Here is a 17,399-nt window from a genome sequence, read left to right as displayed (position 1 = left end):
CTAGGTTTCAATTAAAAATATTACTAGCCTTGAAACACACCCCATACAGACGATGGGTATTTAAAAATTGAAAATTTAATGCTTCAGTTCAATTTAACACATGGTTTCATAGAAGCTCTTAGCAGATAAGGGTATAAAGCCGAACTCAACATTGAATGGGGGCTGGCTCTATATATAGATATGACGATGGGTAGTCTAACCAGAAAGCGAAAGCAAATAATTAGTCTCAAAGGTTATCTGATTAAATTACTTCCGCCAATTTTTGATTTGTAGAAGTAAATAAGTGGCTTGGGAAATCGAGTGTCCAATCGATAAAGCCTTCGCCAGATGCAAAGAGAGCACATACAAGTCAAGTGAATGGGTGTGGGCAGGGACACACACTTGAAATGTATCCAAGAGATACACAATTGCGTATCTTTATATGCTAATAAATGCCAGTACATTTCCCTAAAATGGGTCAAAAGACCCCATCCGTTGGCATAGACTACGATGTTGTAATGCCCATAGAAACTCATTTGTCGAGGGGGACGTCAGCGCCTCCCCTTCCATCGGCAGGCCAAGCCAGCCAGACCAAGTGATCGATTGACACGATCAAAGCGCTGATACGTAATGGAATAGACACTCGACTGAATAGCACTGGCGACGAGCTCCCAGCTCGGGCTCCAAGTGCCCTGATCCGCCTCACAGATACCAGCGCTCTGCGCTGGTGTGGATCCTACATAAATATTCATGCTGGCCAAATGCAAATGTATTGGAAATTGCTCGCCTTCAATGAATTTGAGTTCTGCTCAAGCTCTAGAGTTTTGATGCTCGTACAGCCCAGCGTTATTCGCAATCCAGCAGTTGTCGCGATCGGAAGCAAATCGGAAAATCTCCCTTGGATTCCTAGAACACGCAGCCGAAAAAGTATGTGAACAGGATGTGTGCTCTCGCAGCAAGGACATGGAGTAAAAATAAATCTTAAAGATAAGGGACTAGTGAAGAAATAACATAACAAAACATCCTATTAATTGTGCATTACGAAACGGATTACAACTTGTAGAATTTTATTTCATAACATCGAAATGGGAAAATATGCAGTGAAATTGAAATCAACCCAAAATACAGGACTTATATCATTAGTAAATGGTCTAAAAGAACAACAAGTGTGTAAATTATAATGTGTGCAAAATAAGAATCTTGTATAAATGGAATCAATTTCACAACATCTAAAAACAATTATGTGAAGATTACATTTTCCTCCAAAATATATTAAATATTTCTATATTCAAGTATATATATATTACATATTCTGTAACAATTTAAGTTCGCCAGGATAATCAGACAATTATCCTTTCGAAGTGTAAAGTGCTTCTGTGACTTGCTTGTATTTTTTGACATATGAAACTCAAAATAATGATGTAAAAAGCCAGAGATATCAAAAAGGATATATGCATGATTTCAGTTTAGAAATTCAAAAACTAAAATTTGAAACTAACACTAGCGATTACATCACTCGCAAGACTGAAAAATATAACTCAAGATCGATTGCCTTCTTTTTTTTGGCATCTAACAGCACAGCGTGCGTGCTCATTTCAAAGAAAAGTGATAACCCCTGAAAGTGACGGACAAGAATTATAGAGAAGGAGTATAAACTAATAATAACACGCATCTATATGGTGTATTGATAATACAATTCAATTTCATCTTACAGTTTGCTGGTTGTGTTGCCGCGACGTCGACGCCTTTCAATTGGATTCAGGGTTTAATTTATTGAAATGTTGCCCTTTCGCTTGGGCCTGCTGCTACTTGGCGCCGTGCTATTCGTGGCAAGCGCAAATGGAGCTGCCATCGTAAGTTTCCGAATCGTTAATGAATCTCACCGAGAATTGTTGCTTCTGTGCTTTTGAATGGAACTAGAGTAGTGTAATGTAAATGAACTCGGTTCGAAAAGTAGGCGATAAGACATAATTTGACCAAGGTCAGTTCTTACAAGCAGCATCTAATCGGGCACACTTGCTGAGACCCTTTCGAATGAATATAGATTAGACTGACATTAGCATTGAATTTAAATCGATGTATTAACTTTCAGGAAAATGAGGCTACTAGTCTGAACGACTTGCAGCGGGAGAAGAGAAGCGGCAGAGGCTAGTAAGTAGTTAACAACTATTTTGGGCCAGCTGGGCTTACATTCATTCCACGTTTATCCGCAGTTCGAGGGGACAAACCCAGTCTCAGTACTTAAACTTCGGCAAGCCTGAGGAGGATGGAAAGGCCGAGGCGGAGGCCACCGAAAATGGATCTCGCTCCACTGTCTGTGAGTACGGCTTAGATGAGCTCCATTAGCACTTTATCCATTGACCTCTTGACCTCTTTCAGCTGGCACCCATGGAATGGGTCAGGCTCAGAGCCAGTTCTCATCAGGGGACTGCAATGGATGTTCTGGCTACCAAACGGATTACCCTTCTTCAGGCAGAATTGTCGATGCTAGTGGATCCGGAGGCATCGGTAGACCCGATTCCATTATAAGCTTACCCGGAGGTGGTAAGTCGTATACATTCAAAATGTATACAGTTGATAAATCAATCTTCCAATTATTAATACAGGAATCGGTGGAGCGCGCCCTGGATATGGAACTCAATCTGGTGTTGGGGGGCCAGCAGAAAGGCAACCGGGCTATACAGGAATTGGAGGGCAAGCTGGAAGCGTATCCGGACAGCCGGGATCAGAAAGTCAGTTGGGAGGTGACCAGCCAGCAGGCGGAGTCAGTCAACCCGGAGTGCAAGGTCAACCTGGTGTTGGTGGACAGACAGGAACAGGTCAAATTGTATACGGAAGCCAGCCTGGATTAGGAGGACAGACCGGTGCCGGGCAACCTGGTTATGGTGCTCTTCCTGGAGTTGGCGGCCAGACCGGAGCTGGACAACCCGGATACGGAAGCCAACCTGGTATTGGTGGACAGACTGGAGCCGGACATCCCGGTTATGGAAGCCAACCTGGAGTTGGCGCTCAGGGCCAACCTGGAGTTGGAGCTCAGACCGGAGCCGGACAACCCGGATTCGGTGCCCAACCTGTCGGACAGACTGGGGCCGGACAGCCCGGATACGGAAGCCAACCTGGAGTTGGGGCTCAGACTGGAGGCGGACAACCCGGATACGGAAGCCAACCTGGTATTGGTGGACAGACTGGAGCCGGACAGCCCGGATACGGAAGCCAACCTGGAGTTGGCGGACAGACTGGAGCCGGACAGCCCGGATACGGAAGCCAACCTGGTATTGGTGGACAGACTGGAGCCGGACAGCCCGGATACGGAAGCCAATCTGGAGTTGGCGGACAGACTGGAGCCGGACAGCCCGGATATGGAAGCCAGCCTGGAGTTGGCGGACAGACTGGAGCCGGACAGCCCGGATATGGAAGCCAACCTGGAGTTGGCGCTCAGACCGGAGCCGGACAACCCGGATACGGAAGCCAACCTGGTATTGGTGGACACACTGGAGCCGGACAGCCCGGATACGGAAGCCAACCTGGAGTTGGCGGACAGACTGGAGCCGGACAGCCCGGATATGGAAGCCAACCTGGAGTTGGCGCTCAGACCGGAGCCGGACAACCCGGATACGGAAGCCAACCTGGTATTGGTGGACAGACTGGAGCCGGACAGCCCGGATACGGAAGCCAACCTGGAGTTGGCGGACAGACTGGAGCCGGTCAGCCCGGATATGGAAGCCAGCCTGGAGTTGGAGCTCAGACTGGAGCCGGACAGCCCGGATATGGAAGCCAACCTGGTATTGGCGGACAGACTGGAGCTGGACTGCCGGGATATGGAAGCCAACCTGGAGTTGGCGCTCAGTCCGGAGCCGGACAGCCCGGATATGGAAGCCAACCTGGTATTGGCTCTCAGACCGGAGCTGGACAACCCGGCGGTACCCAACCTGGAATTGGCGGACAGACTGGAGCCGGATATGGAAGCCAACCTGGAGTTGGAGCTCAGACCGGGGTCAGTGAAGGGCAACCTGGTTACGGAGGCGGAAATACAGGTCAACCCGGCTATCTAAGCCAACCAGGGGTTGCAGGATCGCCTGGATACGGAAATCAGCCAGGAACTGGGGTGCAAACAGGTCCCAGTGTAGTGTTACCAGGTTACGGAGGTCAACAACCCGGATATGGAACGCAGCCTGGAATTGGTGGACAGACCGGAGCCGGACAACCTAGATACGGAGTACAACCTGGTGTTGGTGGACAGACTGGAGCCGGACAACCTGGATATGGAGCACAACCTGGTGTTGGTGGACAGACTGGAGCCGGACAACCGATTGGAGGGAAATTTGGATACGCATCTCAACCAGGAATTGGCGGTCAGACCGGAGCCGGACAACCGGGATACGGTAGCCAGCCTGGAAGTGGCGGACAACCAGGAGCCGCACAACCTGGATATTGGGCTCAACCTGGTATTGGTGGACAGACTGGAGCCGGACAGCCCGGATACGGAAGCCAACCTGGTATTGGTGGACAGACTGGAGCCGGACAGCCCGGATACGGAAGCCAACCTGGAGTTGGCGGACAGACTGGAGCCGGACAGCCCGGATACGGAAGCCAACCTGGTATTGGTGGACAGACTGGAGCCGGACAGCCCGGATACGGAAGTCAACCTGGAATTGGCGTTCAGACCGGTGTCGGACAACCCGGATACGGTAGACAAGCTGGAATTACCGGACAGACGGGAGCCGGACAGCCAGGATACGGCGGCCAGCCTGGAATTAGCGGACAGGCCGGAGGTGGACAGCCAGGATACGGAGGACAGGCTGCCATAAGCGGATTCCCTGGGTATGGCTCTCAGCCAGGAATTGGAGCACTAACCGCTGTCCCTGGTTTATATTACGGATACGAAACTAAGCCTGGAGTTGGTGGACAGACCGGAACCAACCAGCACGGGTACGGTGGTCAACCTGGAGTTGGCGGACAGACTGGGGCCGGACAGCCCGGATACGGAAGCCAACCTGGTATTGGTGGACAGACTGGAGCCGGACAGCCCGGATACGGAAGCCAACCTGGTATTGGCGGACAGACTGGAGCCGGCCAACCGGGATATGGATTTATAGCTCAGCCTGGTATTGGAGGGCAAACTGGAACCAGTGGAAGGCAACCCGGTTACGGAACCCAACCAGGAATTGGTGGACAGACTGGAGCTGGACAACCCGGATACGGAAGCCAACCTGGTGCTGGCGGACAGACTGGAGCCGTACTGCCCGGATATGGAAGCCAACCTGGAGTTGGCGGACAGACCGGAGCCGGTCAGCTCGGATACGGAAGCCAGCCTGGCGGACAGACTGGAGCAGGACAGCCCGGATATGGAAGCCAACCTGGTGTTGCCGGACAGACTGGAGCCGGACAACCCGGATACGGTGCCCAACCAGGTTTTGGAGGACAATCCGGATACGGAAACCAACCTGGTATTGGCGGACAGACTGGAGCCGGACAGCCCGGGTATGGAAGCCCACCTGGAGTTGGCGGACAGACTGGAGCCGGACAGCCCGGATATGGAAGCCTTCCTGGTGTTGGCGGACAGACTGGAGCCGGACAACAAGGATACGGTGTCATACCAGGTTTTGGAGGACAACCCGGAGCCGTACAACCCGGATACGGGAGCCAACCTGGAATTAGCGGACAGACCGCCGCTGGAAAGCCCGGATACGGTGGTCAACCTGGAATTGGTGGATCGCCTGGGTATGGAACACAGCCAGGAACTGGAGGTCAAGCAGGAATTAGCGGTGGCCAACCCGGGTACGGAACTCAACCTGGAGTTAGTGGACAAGCCGGAGCCGGGCAACCCGGATACGGAACCTTACCTGGAACAGGTGGTCAGGTCACGGCTGGCCAACCCGGATACGGAACCGGATCTCAACCCGGAATTGGCGGACAGACAGTAGGTGGACAAGGTGGCTACGGTAGCCAACCCGGAATCGGTGGAGCGCCAGTTTATGGAACACAGCCAGGAGGTGGCGGCCAAACTGGAGTCGTTGGAGGACAGCCCGGACAGACCGGAGACAGAGTAGGACAACCAGGATACGGAACCCAGACAGGACAAATTGGGGCACCAGGTCGATATACAGATGGAAGTCAAACTGTACCTGGTGCTGTTGGAACCGGCGGAGTTGGTAAGCAGCCATCAAGGCAGCGGAATCTAAGATAATGTTTTGAATGGTTCGTTTTCTAGTTGCTGCCGGTACCAGCGGAGCTGACGATGCCTTCTCCCAAGCCGAGTCCTCAATTGGCGACGGACAAGCCTCAGCAAGTGCTCAGGGCAAGAAGAATGGAGGCACGGCCAAGACTCAGGTGTCGGGAACTTACAGCTCCGGCGGAACCTTTAGCGCCAGTGCAATGACGTCCGATGCTGATCGTGCGGCCAGTGCCCAGGTTACCGGAAATGCTGATGGAGCCGTAAGTCAGTCGCAGGGATCAGGAGGTCCTGCCCAGTCGCAGGCCCAGGTACAGGTGGCCAAGGACGGCGGCACCAAGGCCTCGTCGCAGAGCGGAGGCATCATCCAACAGAGCCAGAGCGAGGTGCACGCCAATGACAAGGGCGGCCTGGCGGACGCCCAGTCGAGCGGACCCGGACAAACCTCCTCCCAGGCCCAGATCGGTTTCCGACCCGGCCAGGAGGCCAATCCGCCAGCAGCTAATGGTGGCGGCCAGGCATCGTCCTCATCTGGCACTCACTCTAGTCAGAGTAGCTCGCAGATTCACGGAACATCCAGGTAACATAGTTATAGGATTATTGATTATTGACTTTAGTCGTTCATTATCGGTTTTGCATTTCAGCTTTGGTGTTTCGTATCATGGTGCTGCACAATCCGCGTCGGGAACCAAGGAGCAGGTGGCTACTTACAGGGAAGCCAACAGGGAACTCTTCAATACCATCAGTCAGTTTGGCAACAACGGGAATGCGTAAGTAGTCGGAAAAGTCAAGAAAGAAAGAAAAACATGTTTGGGGTATTTCAAAAGGGATACATTATGATTCTGTGGTTTTGAAATTGGCAAAAAATGTTCAAAATTTATTTTGAAAAGTTACACGCTCTAGCTCAATCAATTTATTGTGATTTTATAACTGCCATGCCTTAATAGAATTCCTTATTCATTATTTGTATGTATTCATTTTTGTATACATTTTGAGGTTATTTATGTTGGATACTTAAACAAATAAATCCTTAAAAACTTCTAATTACTTTTGCTTACTTACTATTCAAATGGGAAGTGCGTGCTTCTGTACAATTTATACGATTGTATTTTATTTCCTTTTCTTTAACTTTTTAACTTGCAGTGTTACTGATCGCGCTGATGCTGTCTACAGTGGCCCCGCACTTACCGATGAGTCCGACAGAGTGCCAGAGGCGCAACTGAAGTCCACCAAGCCCAAGGAGGAAGCGGAGCAGGTAGTGAACAAGCCAGACCAGCCGGAGGCCGTTCAGTACGATGATGAAGATGAGGCCGAACCTGATGAATACGATGATGATGAGTACTACAACGAGAAGCCAGTGAAGCTAGAGGAAACCCCAAAGTCGGCCAGCATAGTGGCACCAACCGAAGCAACACCTAAGCCCAAGACCTACGACCAGTCGTCACCCACGCAAAGCCAACAGACAGTCGTAGTGCCGGTGCCGGGTGAAAAATATCAGGTGGTGCAAAAGCAGAACGGTAAGGCCACCATCAATGCTGAGCCCTCGACCACCGAGGCCATACCACCGGGATTCCGAGGAACCGTGAATGTGGAAAAGAAGTTCCACACCAAGGCCCTGGAGCTGCACGCTCCCAAGGGAGTGGAGATCACACCCGACACCAGCGACGAGGGTCCGGTCCGGGGTGACAAGCCCCTACGGCGTGCTCCTGATAGCTACGTGACCGTCACCAAGTCAGTGACCGGCAGCATGGACAACACAAAGAACCCACCGCAGGAGAACAAGAACTTCCAGTCCACCTATTACACCAAGTCCTCGACCTGCGGCTACTTCACCTTCTCCTGCAACATTGTCTACGGCGCCAATGGAAGGAGCAAGATCTGCCGTCCCAAGGCGCCCACCAATGGAAAGTGCTAGGGATAGCACAATACACATCCCACCCATATTATAGTAGATCAGTTCCAGAGGGGCTCAATTTTAGAACAGCTCAACCAACTGCCATCTACAAACCACCCAGTTGTATTTTGATGCAGCTTGCTCTTGAGCACTTAAGTGTTTTTTCGCATATAATTAAATGGTTTCACTGCCAATTCTTGAATATTTCGTACGATTTGCAACTGTAATTAATATTTAATAACAAAACACAATATGAAAAAGAGACTTTTGTTTGGATATCTAAATTCCGGAACTGCTTGTGCGATGTTGTTGTTTCAGAAACCCTCTAAACACACATCTTATCGCATGTAAGGAGCTTGGAGTTCCAATAGAGATATTGCGGGCAGCACATTACGAAGGGCAGGTAATCACATCGAATGAACTTGGTGCAATCCGCTGGGTAGGGTATGAGCTGGTTGAGCTTATTCTCGCATAGTTTCGAAAGATCGGAATTTTCTGGATCTGTAATCGGTGGAGGATTGGGATGGGAGTAGTTCCAATTCGGTATCGGATCTATGGAGGAACAGCCAACCGGAGTCTGGGAATCGCATTGTAGTAGCTGTGAGTTCCAATAATATTCCGGAGGACAGTCAAGCAATCGGGTCTCGTAGTACCGATGGCAGTCATTGGGAAACGGCCATCTCTGCACAGTTTGGGCCATGCAAAATCCATAGAACGCAGCACATAGTAAAACAGTCAGTGGTATCTGGTTTAACACTGATAAAAGTTAAAATGTTACTAAATGATACTAAAATATTTAAGCTTGTACTTTTCTCTCTGCTTCGCGAAGATTTCTCAGTCTGATACCGATCCGATGTTTCTGGGTTTTTATATAACATTGCTAAGTAAATACAAGTTATTGACAAATTGATACTATGCCTTCAGGAGAATTTTATTTATTAGCTTTCATATCATAGCTGTCCTTGAAAAGATAAGCTTGTCCGGTCAAGTGGAAGGTGAAATAACCCGTAAGATGAGTACTAACTTTTGCTCACCAAATTCAAGAACCTATGTAAGTAATTGGTAGTACTCTAAATTGGAAAATGATTAATTCGATGATAATTTGGATAAAACCAAATGTCTGTTGATTTTACATTATTCGGGAATGGTAATTTAGAAGAAATGAACCTGGGCAGTAGGAATTCCATATGTACACATAGCATATCTAGGGGAAATATTTTTAAGATTTGACTTTCATTGTTTACGCAAACTGATGTTCGATAAATAAGTGTTAAGCACTTCAACTTGATAAAGATATTTAGCTTTTTTCCTGGTATAAAAGGCCGAGTTTTTCCAAGTTGTAGCATCCACTTTCTTGGAGCTCTTTCACCAAACAACATCAAAAGTAACAAGAGGCATTGAATCTTGATCCCTTAAAGCAATAAAAAGTTAATTTTTTTTTGCAGTGCGGCAAGGATCTGTTCTTATCTTCCTAGGATTGTTGGCTTTCATTGCAATTGTCGATTGCCAGGAAAACAATAATCTCGTGGTAAGTGTGACGACCGGTTAAAAAGAGTAATGTCTAGGAAAATCGTTTTTTATATTTATAGTCCATACTAACCGACCACTCTATACAATGCCCACCGTTTGACGATCCCAACCATAATGTGATGTTGCCATATCCCAACGACTGTCGCAAGTATTACGTATGCCAAAAAGGACGAGCCTATGAGAAACAGTGTCCTGTGAATTTGTTCTGGAGCCAGCTGACCTACCGTTGTGACTACAAGGAGTACTCCAACTGCAACTCGGATATTCCAAGTACCAACCATGATGTTGAGGTCATATTCACTGCATATCCCGGAGATTGCAGGCGATTCTACGAGACACGTATCCTTCGCTGTGGGCAAAACCTCCAGTGGAGTTCAGTATACAAGAGATGCGTTGCACCACAGTATGGATTGTCGGATTGTCAGAGCTATCCTGTGACCTTGCCACCCGAAGTCCCCTTCACCCCATTGCCCACGTATCCAGCCGTTCCAACCGTTCCCGCAACCGTGATACCTTATGATCCCATGCCCACCGCTGGTACTCCACCGCCTGTAACTCCTATGGAATCATTGCCTCTGCCAATTGATGTCCAATCGTTGTGCAATAACAGTCCTCCCAATGCGTACATTCCTTATCCGGGCAGTTGCAAGAAGTTTATACATTGCGGACCAACAGCAACCATTCTTTCATGCTCAAACTCCTTGAATTGGAATCCTGCCCAGCGTGCGTGCACCACTTCCAGCAATGGGTGCCAGTCTTCTTTTAATTGAAGACTTTTATTTAACCAATCAAACAGAAGACATGAAGATACAACATTTTAATAATTACTTTTACAAAAGCATACAATAAAAGAAATTGTGATTACAATTCTGTAACGAAACTTGCAATCGCTTTTAAGGACTGCCATAAAGAAAAGCCGAAATTATCCGATTTGGATTTCGGTGAAACGTGCAAAGCAAAAGCACTTGGATTGCAGCCAGCCATGTGAGGATCCGTACAGGTAAGAATCGTGGGATTGAATTCTTCTCCCTCCGGGCACGCATAACCCACCGGAATGGGGTCTTCACAAACAATGTACTTGCTACAGTTCCCGGGATATGGCACCAGTGATCCCTCGGGCTTATCCGCACAAATTCCATTCGGTGAAGGCTTCTCGGTGGTTGTTGTGGTAGTAGGAATAGTTACGGGTGGTATTGTTGTAGCTGGAATAGAACAGTTTGCAAACCAAGGAGCCATACACCTTTCCAAGGCGGCACTAAATTCCTGACCCTCGCGACAGTCATAAACGATTGGATCGGGTTGAATGCATTGTATAAACTTGGAGCAGTCATCCGGATAGGGAACTAGTTTTCCCTCAGGAGCTCCATCACACGGATCTGGTTGTGGGCCTAGAGTAGTTGGTGTTATTACCGTGGTTGGACCTTCTGTGCTATCCGTAACTGTCGGGGATGTAGTTTGGATTTCACGACATGCTTCGGGTGAAACATCCAAACCACATTTCCCGGTCCACGGATCGAAATATTCCCCACTGCCACATATACCCATCATAAAGGAATTCTCGTCTGTGCAATAAATATACCATTGGCAATTTTCCCTGTAAGGCAAATTTAGGCCAGTGCTATTGGAACAAATGTGAGTATCAGGGCTAGGAGTTGTATGTCCCGGCGATGATGTTGTGGTCTCTCCATTGGAACAATCACTAGATTCCCACTCTACGCATCTCTGCAGAGCCTCGTTGAAAAACAAGCTCTCTGGGCAGTAAAATGCAATGGGAACAGGACTAGCACACAGTATGTATTTGTTGCATACCTCGGGATAGGTGGCATAGTAACCATCACTCTTTCCAGAACAAATGTCCAAAACATCCGGAGGATTGGTAGTTGTTTCCTCGGTACTTGCTGTAGGCAACGTCGGCCATGTGGGCGATGGGGTTGTGAGCGGAGAGGTGGCTTGACTTGTGGGGGTGGAGGATGCGGTGGTAACTCCGGATTCCTTACACGCAGTCGGAGACACATCGGGGCCACAATTTCCAGTTTGCGGATCGAACCAGGAGTTATAAATGCAATTCGCAATGGTGGACTCTCCGTTTCCCATGCAGAGAATATATTGCTGACAATTTGTGACGAGTGGATATGATGTTCCAAGTTCTTGATCGGCACAAGGATCCTTCGGCGCTTGTGTCGTTGCAGCAGTCGTGGTAGTTTCGAAGGATTCAAGACAAGCGGTGGGTGATACATTTGGACCACAATCTCCAGTCTTTGGATCGAACCAGGCATTCGATGGGCATTTCGCAGTCGTTGATTCACCATTGTTCAGGCAGAGAAGGTACGACTGACAGTCGGATTTTAGGGGAAAGCTGGCCCCCAGTTGTTGACCTGCACATGGATTACCAGCATTATCTTCCGGCGATGTTGGGGGTGCAGTTGTTGATGTTGAAGTAGCAATAGTTGGTGTCGAGGTTGGATCGGTTTCTCGGCAAGCATCTGGGTCTATATCGGGACCGCAATTGCCGCTGATCGGGTTAAACCAATTGTCAACGGGGCAAGGTAAAATTGTGTAGGAATTGTTTCCCCAGCAATAGTAGTATTGCTGACAGCTTTCAGGGTCCGGAAAGAATGTTCCTTGATCTTGGTCCTCGCACTTCGTGAAGGACTCCTCAGCAGGCGTTGTGGTATCCAACGGTCCCGGAGTAGTACGGTCACCATAGCACAACACATTATCCTTATCATCACAAATATTCAAGTCCGGATTGAAAAGCATCTCACCAGGACACCGATAAACTTTACTTTGGTCATTCACGCACACATAGAACTCATTACAATTTTCAGCGGAGGGCAGCAAAGTGTTGTTTCTTATGCCCAAGCAAGGATTTTCCGGTGGTGATTCTGTGGGTGAAGGTGTTGGATATGGCAACGGTTCGCAGTCGACGGATCCTGGTGTATCGCAAATTTGCAAAGGACTGTTGAAAAGTTTTCCGTCGGGACAGTACTCCAAATCGGCACAAGTATCATAACACGTTATATATGCGCTGCAGTTGTAAGGATATTCATAAAATCCATTCGATAAGGATTCACAGTACGTAGAATTTGGTTGCGAAGATTCTACGCACTCATGTGAGTTGCGTTTCGAAAATGAAAATATGACATTTTGTTTGACATCATTCCATCCAACACCATACGATCCTTGGATTGAAAGGACTTGCACGCCAGGTGTTCCCAATAGCCAAAGAATAAACGGGAAAACCATACACACTGTAAAGAAAATTTGTATAATTTTTGGTTGGACAGAGAACTGTATTTTACTCACCTTTCATTGTGTGTGCTATGTGATTAAAGACTTTACTATTGCTATTAAGACTTTACTTTTCTACGAATGATCACGGAAAAGTTAAGTTAAGTTTAAACTGTTAAGTTTAAAAGTTAAATATATTTTCTTAGCGGTTAAGTTTGTGTGTCGATCTCCCAAAGTCTTGGAATTAACTGAAATGGGATCACATTTTTGGCATTTTCAACAATAACATTTTTCCGCTGATAATGACTAATAGTATAGATAACATTCTATTGGTCAAGGAAGTAGCCAATAGCTTATTAATAATGTCCGATGATAAACATCTTTTCACTTTTGTTTTCGTTATAATTAATTTCGGTGAGATATGACAACAATTAAGTTCCCCGAAAAGTGTAAGCCTTCCAATCTCTATATTCAACAGATAGGAACCCAATGTTTTACATTCTTATGAAGAACGGGGGTTTTTGTTCGTCAAGTGTTACCTACTTTTAGGCTTCATTAGATAATGGTAATCAGAAGATAATGATAATAATGAATATTGAAGAAATCTTTTTAGGTAAATTGGCCTAGTTTACCTGCTAGAGAAGACAAGTAAAAGACTTGCAACTAGATAGATCTAAAAGTGGTCGATTGGATTTCTTAGAAATAAGATACCTTTCATTCACTAAAGTATGAAAGATTTCGTGATAGAACAGTCAACCCAAAACAAAAATGGTCTTGAACCTGGGCACACGTTCATTTGTAGGAATGCCACTTTTGATCAGACGTTACATATGTTTTATATGAACTCTTATCAATTCTCAGTAAGAAAAATGATAAAGATAGTACTCATATTCGAGTTCCTTTATCATATGAACAGTACAATCAGATTCCAGCATTTTACATACTAGCAAATCATGCAAATTACCCATTAATGCTAGTCTATAAAAACTCAGTTCAATGAATGGAAAGTTTCAGTTCAAAGAAACACTCGATAGCATCACACAAAATGAAGCTATTTGGACTGCTCTGCGTAATGTTAGTACTTCAAGAAAGTACTCTGGCTGTTTTACAAGTATGTTGGAAAACAAACTTAAATGTATGAAAAATAAGAATGTTCACTTTCACAGAACGGATTTGCATTCAAGACGTCCCTTTGCGAGGGTAAAAATGGTGGACTCTTGCCCATGTTTGGATCCTGTAAAGGATATTACGTGTGTGCTGATGGAAACGCTGTGACCGGAACTTGTGAAAAGAATACATTGTTCAATCCCTTAACGTTGCACTGCGATGATCCTGACAATGTGGATTGCATTTTCGATGGCAAGGACAATGTTAATGACGACACGTCGAGTTCTGAAAGTGACGAAGACGATGATGAGGAAATGGCCAAAACTGATCCTCCCGTTACTGTCAGGCCGACGAAAAAGCCGCGTCCTACAATCCTTGATAAAATGTGTGCTGGCAAAAAGGATGGAGTGATGCTTACAAAGAACGGCTCCTGCCAGGATTATTATGTCTGCAAATCTAAAAAACCCCATCTACGCTCTTGTCCTGGCAAACAACATTTTAGTCCAACTCGTCGCATTTGCATGAAGGCCTCAGAAGCCAAGTGTTCGGTTGGATCCCAAGAAGATAAAGAATCGAATGGTCCTGCCATCACGGGAGGAGTGTGTTCAGATGAAAAGGAAAACTCCCTTGTTGCTCATCGCAGCGATTGTGGCAAGTTTATGCTCTGCAGCAACATGATGTTTTTGGTAATGGACTGCCCAACTGGCCTGCATTTCAATATAGCCACATCACGATGCGATTATCCCAAGATTGCAAAATGCCAGACGAAGCTAAATGAAAGCAAATCCAAGTCAAAGAAACCTGTGCGCAAGTCAAAAAAACGTCGATTCTAACTATATTATTTTAAGACCCCAATAAAGTGCTTGAATTATAATAATTCTTAGTAGTCCAAAGCTTAAACAGAGAAAATTTAGCCACATCATATAGTACTACTAAGGGGTATATTCTCTATGATTAAGTAATGTCAACTATAAGTTATGCCAAATTAAATCGACGTTGACTTATAGATATGGCATTATCTGCTTTAAATGAGTAGTTTTTATCTATAGGAAAACGAAAATCTTTTCGTTTAATACTCTGCTTTAAATATTGTTTATTGAAACCTCTTAGCACTTAACATTATCGGGCCAATCGCAGGATTTGACCTGCGAATTGTACAAAAGTCCAGAGGAGCAAGTGAAGTTCACCTCACACTCGCACTGGCAGACTACATAATTGGAACTACAATCTCCGCTGGCATCGGCGAACATGGTACCATCCCGCTGGCCAACACATCGTCCGTGGCTCTCGCAATAAGTTCCCGAGGGTCCGGCATTCGGACCACTCGGCGGTGCAGATCCATCGTCGCATTTAACATTTTCAGGATAATCGCACTGCTCTATTAATGAATTGTATTGCAGGTTGTTGGAGCAGCGCTGCTCATATTTGTTACCATTTACGCACTGGTAGAAGGCGGAGCAATTTTTCTCCACGGGCCAGATGGAGTTGTTGGGCACATCGCAGCAGTCGGGATCGCAGGTTTTCGGAATGCACACATTCTGTGTGTCGACCTCACATTCATTCAGTGTGGCATTGAAGAACTGCGTAGCGGAGCACATCCTGGCCACAAAGTTTCCGTTTATGCACTGCAGGTATCCGGCGCAGTCCGCAGGATTCACCTTTACCTCATTCTCAGTGCACGTCGTTCCATTTCCGTTGCACTGACCATTATCCACTTCGCAGACCTCTGTCTGGTTGTTCCAGTAGTAACCACTGTCGCAGGACTTGGTCACATACTTGCCGCCGGAACAGATCTCATACATGGTACAGTCGGCCAAGGGTTTTGTAGATCCCTCGTTACAATTGACGCATATTCCCTCGTCGTCTGGTACACAAGACTCCAGTGTGACATTGAAGTAAGCTCCGTCGGCGCATTGCTTGCTCACCCAGTTACCGTTCGAGCAAGCCAAGTAGCCTGCGCAGTTGGTGGGGTCCACCTTAAGTTCGCCATCAGTGCACGTCGTTCCATTTCCGTTGCACTGACCTTCATCCACATCGCAGACCTCTGTCTGGTTGTTCCAGTAGTAACCAGTGTCGCAGGACTTGGTCACATACTTGCCGCCGGAACAGATCTCATACATGGTACAGTCGGCCAAGGGTTTTGTAGATCCCTCGTTACAGTTGACGCATATTCCCTCGTCGTCTGGTACACAAGACTCCAGTGTGACATTGAAGTAAGCTCCGTCGGCGCATTGCTTGCTCACCCAGTTACCGTTCGAGCAAGCCAAGTAGCCTGCGCAGTTGGTGGGGTCCACCTTAAGTTCGCCATCAGTGCACGTCGTTCCATTTCCGTTGCACTGACCTTCATCCACTTCGCAGACCTCTGTCTGGTTGTTCCAGTAGTAACCACTGTCGCAGGACTTGGTCACATACTTGCCGCCGGAACAGATCTCATACATGGTACAGTCGGCCAAGGGTTTTGTAGATCCCTCGTTACAATTGACGCATATTCCCTCGTCGTCTGGTACACAAGATTCCAAGGTGACATTGAAGTAAGCTCCGTCGGCGCACTGCTTGCTCACCCAGTTACCGTTCGAGCAAGCCAAGTAGCCTGCGCAATTGGTGGGGTCCACCTTAAGTTCGCCATCAGTACATATCGTTCCATTTCCGTTGCACTGGCCCTCATCCACTTCGCACTCCTTGTTTAATGAATTCCAGTAATATCCGGCGGCACAAGATTGAGACACGTACTTTCCGTTGACACATATCTGGAACTTGGAGCAATCGTTGAGATCGGCCTTTTTGCTGCCCTCGGTGCAGCTTATGCACACGCCGCAGGTATCTTCAACGCACTGATTCAGGGTCGAATTGAAGTAGTCGCCATCCGGACAGGTCAGGATCACTTCGTTTCCGTTTACGCACTCTAAATAGCCGGCACAGTCATCCGGATTCGGCGTAATTTCGCCATCCACACAGGTTGGAGGCCTACATTGGCCATCATCCACGACACAGATTTCTATCTCCGAATTCCAATAGGATCCGCTTGCACACGACTTGGATACAAATTCGCCGTGGCAGCAGATCAGATACTTGGTGCAATCATCCGGATCCACTTTTGTGTCGCCCTCCGAGCAGCACGCAGCACTGGACGATCCCACGAAGAGGGAAATTATTAGGCACAGGGCCACTCCTGGGTAAAAACCGCGGATCAACAATCATCTTTGCAATTCTCATTGCTCCGTCCTTACCATAGTGTTTAGTTCTGGATTGGGCCATCTTTGCACTCCGCGTATCGAACGCTCACTGATGAATCTTCGCTCGATATCGCCTTTTATATTTACCGGCAATTAAAATAATTGAATGTCTCTTCCTGCATGTGGCGGTGATAATGTCGAAACATCCGTGATACTATCAGCATATATTTCCAGTAGTAATACAAGCAATCGATATTGTCACTATTTATAAAACTCAGCGGTTCATTGTGAATCCGCGAATTCAAAGGGTCCA

The 17,399-nt window shown here is 47.2% G+C and overlaps 6 protein-coding genes across 7 annotated transcripts; 3 read left to right on the top strand and 3 right to left on the bottom strand.

The window, feature by feature from the left end:
* The first annotated feature begins 797 nt into the window (after positions 1-797).
* LOC6737750 (uncharacterized PE-PGRS family protein PE_PGRS54) lies at positions 798-8,305 on the top strand. Of its 2 annotated transcripts, XM_039294162.1 has the most exons (10): positions 798-906; positions 1,694-1,832; positions 2,072-2,130; positions 2,193-2,296; positions 2,359-2,523; positions 2,586-2,954; positions 3,330-6,131; positions 6,191-6,731; positions 6,796-6,921; positions 7,295-8,305. In XM_039294162.1, the coding sequence occupies exons 2-10, from the start codon at positions 1,758-1,760 to the stop codon at positions 8,064-8,066; spliced, it is 5,013 nt and encodes a 1,670-aa protein (XP_039150096.1). In that variant the 5' UTR covers positions 798-906; positions 1,694-1,757; the 3' UTR covers positions 8,067-8,305. The 2 variants fall into 2 exon arrangements, with proteins under 2 accessions (XP_039150096.1, XP_039150095.1); XM_039294161.1 differs by having other exon boundaries at positions 2,586-6,131.
* On the bottom strand, positions 8,217-8,938 carry LOC6737749. The gene is made up of 2 exons (XM_016171354.3): positions 8,854-8,938; positions 8,217-8,801 (listed from the first exon to the last, which is right to left on the bottom strand). The coding sequence occupies exons 1-2, from the start codon at positions 8,921-8,923 to the stop codon at positions 8,371-8,373; spliced, it is 501 nt and encodes a 166-aa protein (XP_016031524.2). The 5' UTR covers positions 8,924-8,938; the 3' UTR covers positions 8,217-8,370.
* Positions 8,939-9,376: 438 nt separating this feature from the next.
* Positions 9,377-10,474, top strand: LOC6737748 (inactive serine protease scarface). Its single transcript, XM_016169729.3, has 3 exons — positions 9,377-9,429; positions 9,491-9,573; positions 9,635-10,474. Coding segments are annotated over exons 1-3 (795 nt in total). The 5' UTR covers positions 9,377-9,428; the 3' UTR covers positions 10,346-10,474.
* LOC6737747 (mucin-2) lies at positions 10,378-13,052 on the bottom strand. The gene is made up of 2 exons (XM_016171352.2): positions 12,882-13,052; positions 10,378-12,826 (listed from the first exon to the last, which is right to left on the bottom strand). The coding sequence occupies exons 1-2, from the start codon at positions 12,886-12,888 to the stop codon at positions 10,437-10,439; spliced, it is 2,397 nt and encodes a 798-aa protein (XP_016031521.1). The 5' UTR covers positions 12,889-13,052; the 3' UTR covers positions 10,378-10,436.
* Positions 13,053-13,819: 767 nt separating this feature from the next.
* On the top strand, positions 13,820-14,790 carry LOC6737746 (probable chitinase 10). The gene is made up of 2 exons (XM_002084538.4): positions 13,820-13,917; positions 13,973-14,790. The coding sequence occupies exons 1-2, from the start codon at positions 13,852-13,854 to the stop codon at positions 14,744-14,746; spliced, it is 840 nt and encodes a 279-aa protein (XP_002084574.3). The 5' UTR covers positions 13,820-13,851; the 3' UTR covers positions 14,747-14,790.
* A 185-nt stretch (positions 14,791-14,975) lies between these two features.
* On the bottom strand, positions 14,976-17,201 carry LOC6737745 (fibrillin-1). Its single transcript, XM_016171351.2, has 2 exons — positions 17,141-17,201; positions 14,976-17,082 (listed from the first exon to the last, which is right to left on the bottom strand). The coding sequence occupies exons 1-2, from the start codon at positions 17,166-17,168 to the stop codon at positions 15,020-15,022; spliced, it is 2,091 nt and encodes a 696-aa protein (XP_016031520.1). The 5' UTR covers positions 17,169-17,201; the 3' UTR covers positions 14,976-15,019.
* Between the last annotated feature and the right edge of the window lie 198 nt (positions 17,202-17,399).

Source organism: Drosophila simulans, chromosome 3L, assembly GCF_016746395.2.
Source record: "Drosophila simulans strain w501 chromosome 3L, Prin_Dsim_3.1, whole genome shotgun sequence".
NCBI lineage: Eukaryota > Metazoa > Arthropoda > Insecta > Diptera > Drosophilidae > Drosophila > Drosophila simulans.
Note: the sequence above shows the minus strand (reverse complement) of the source record. Positions and strands in the feature narration are given on the sequence as shown.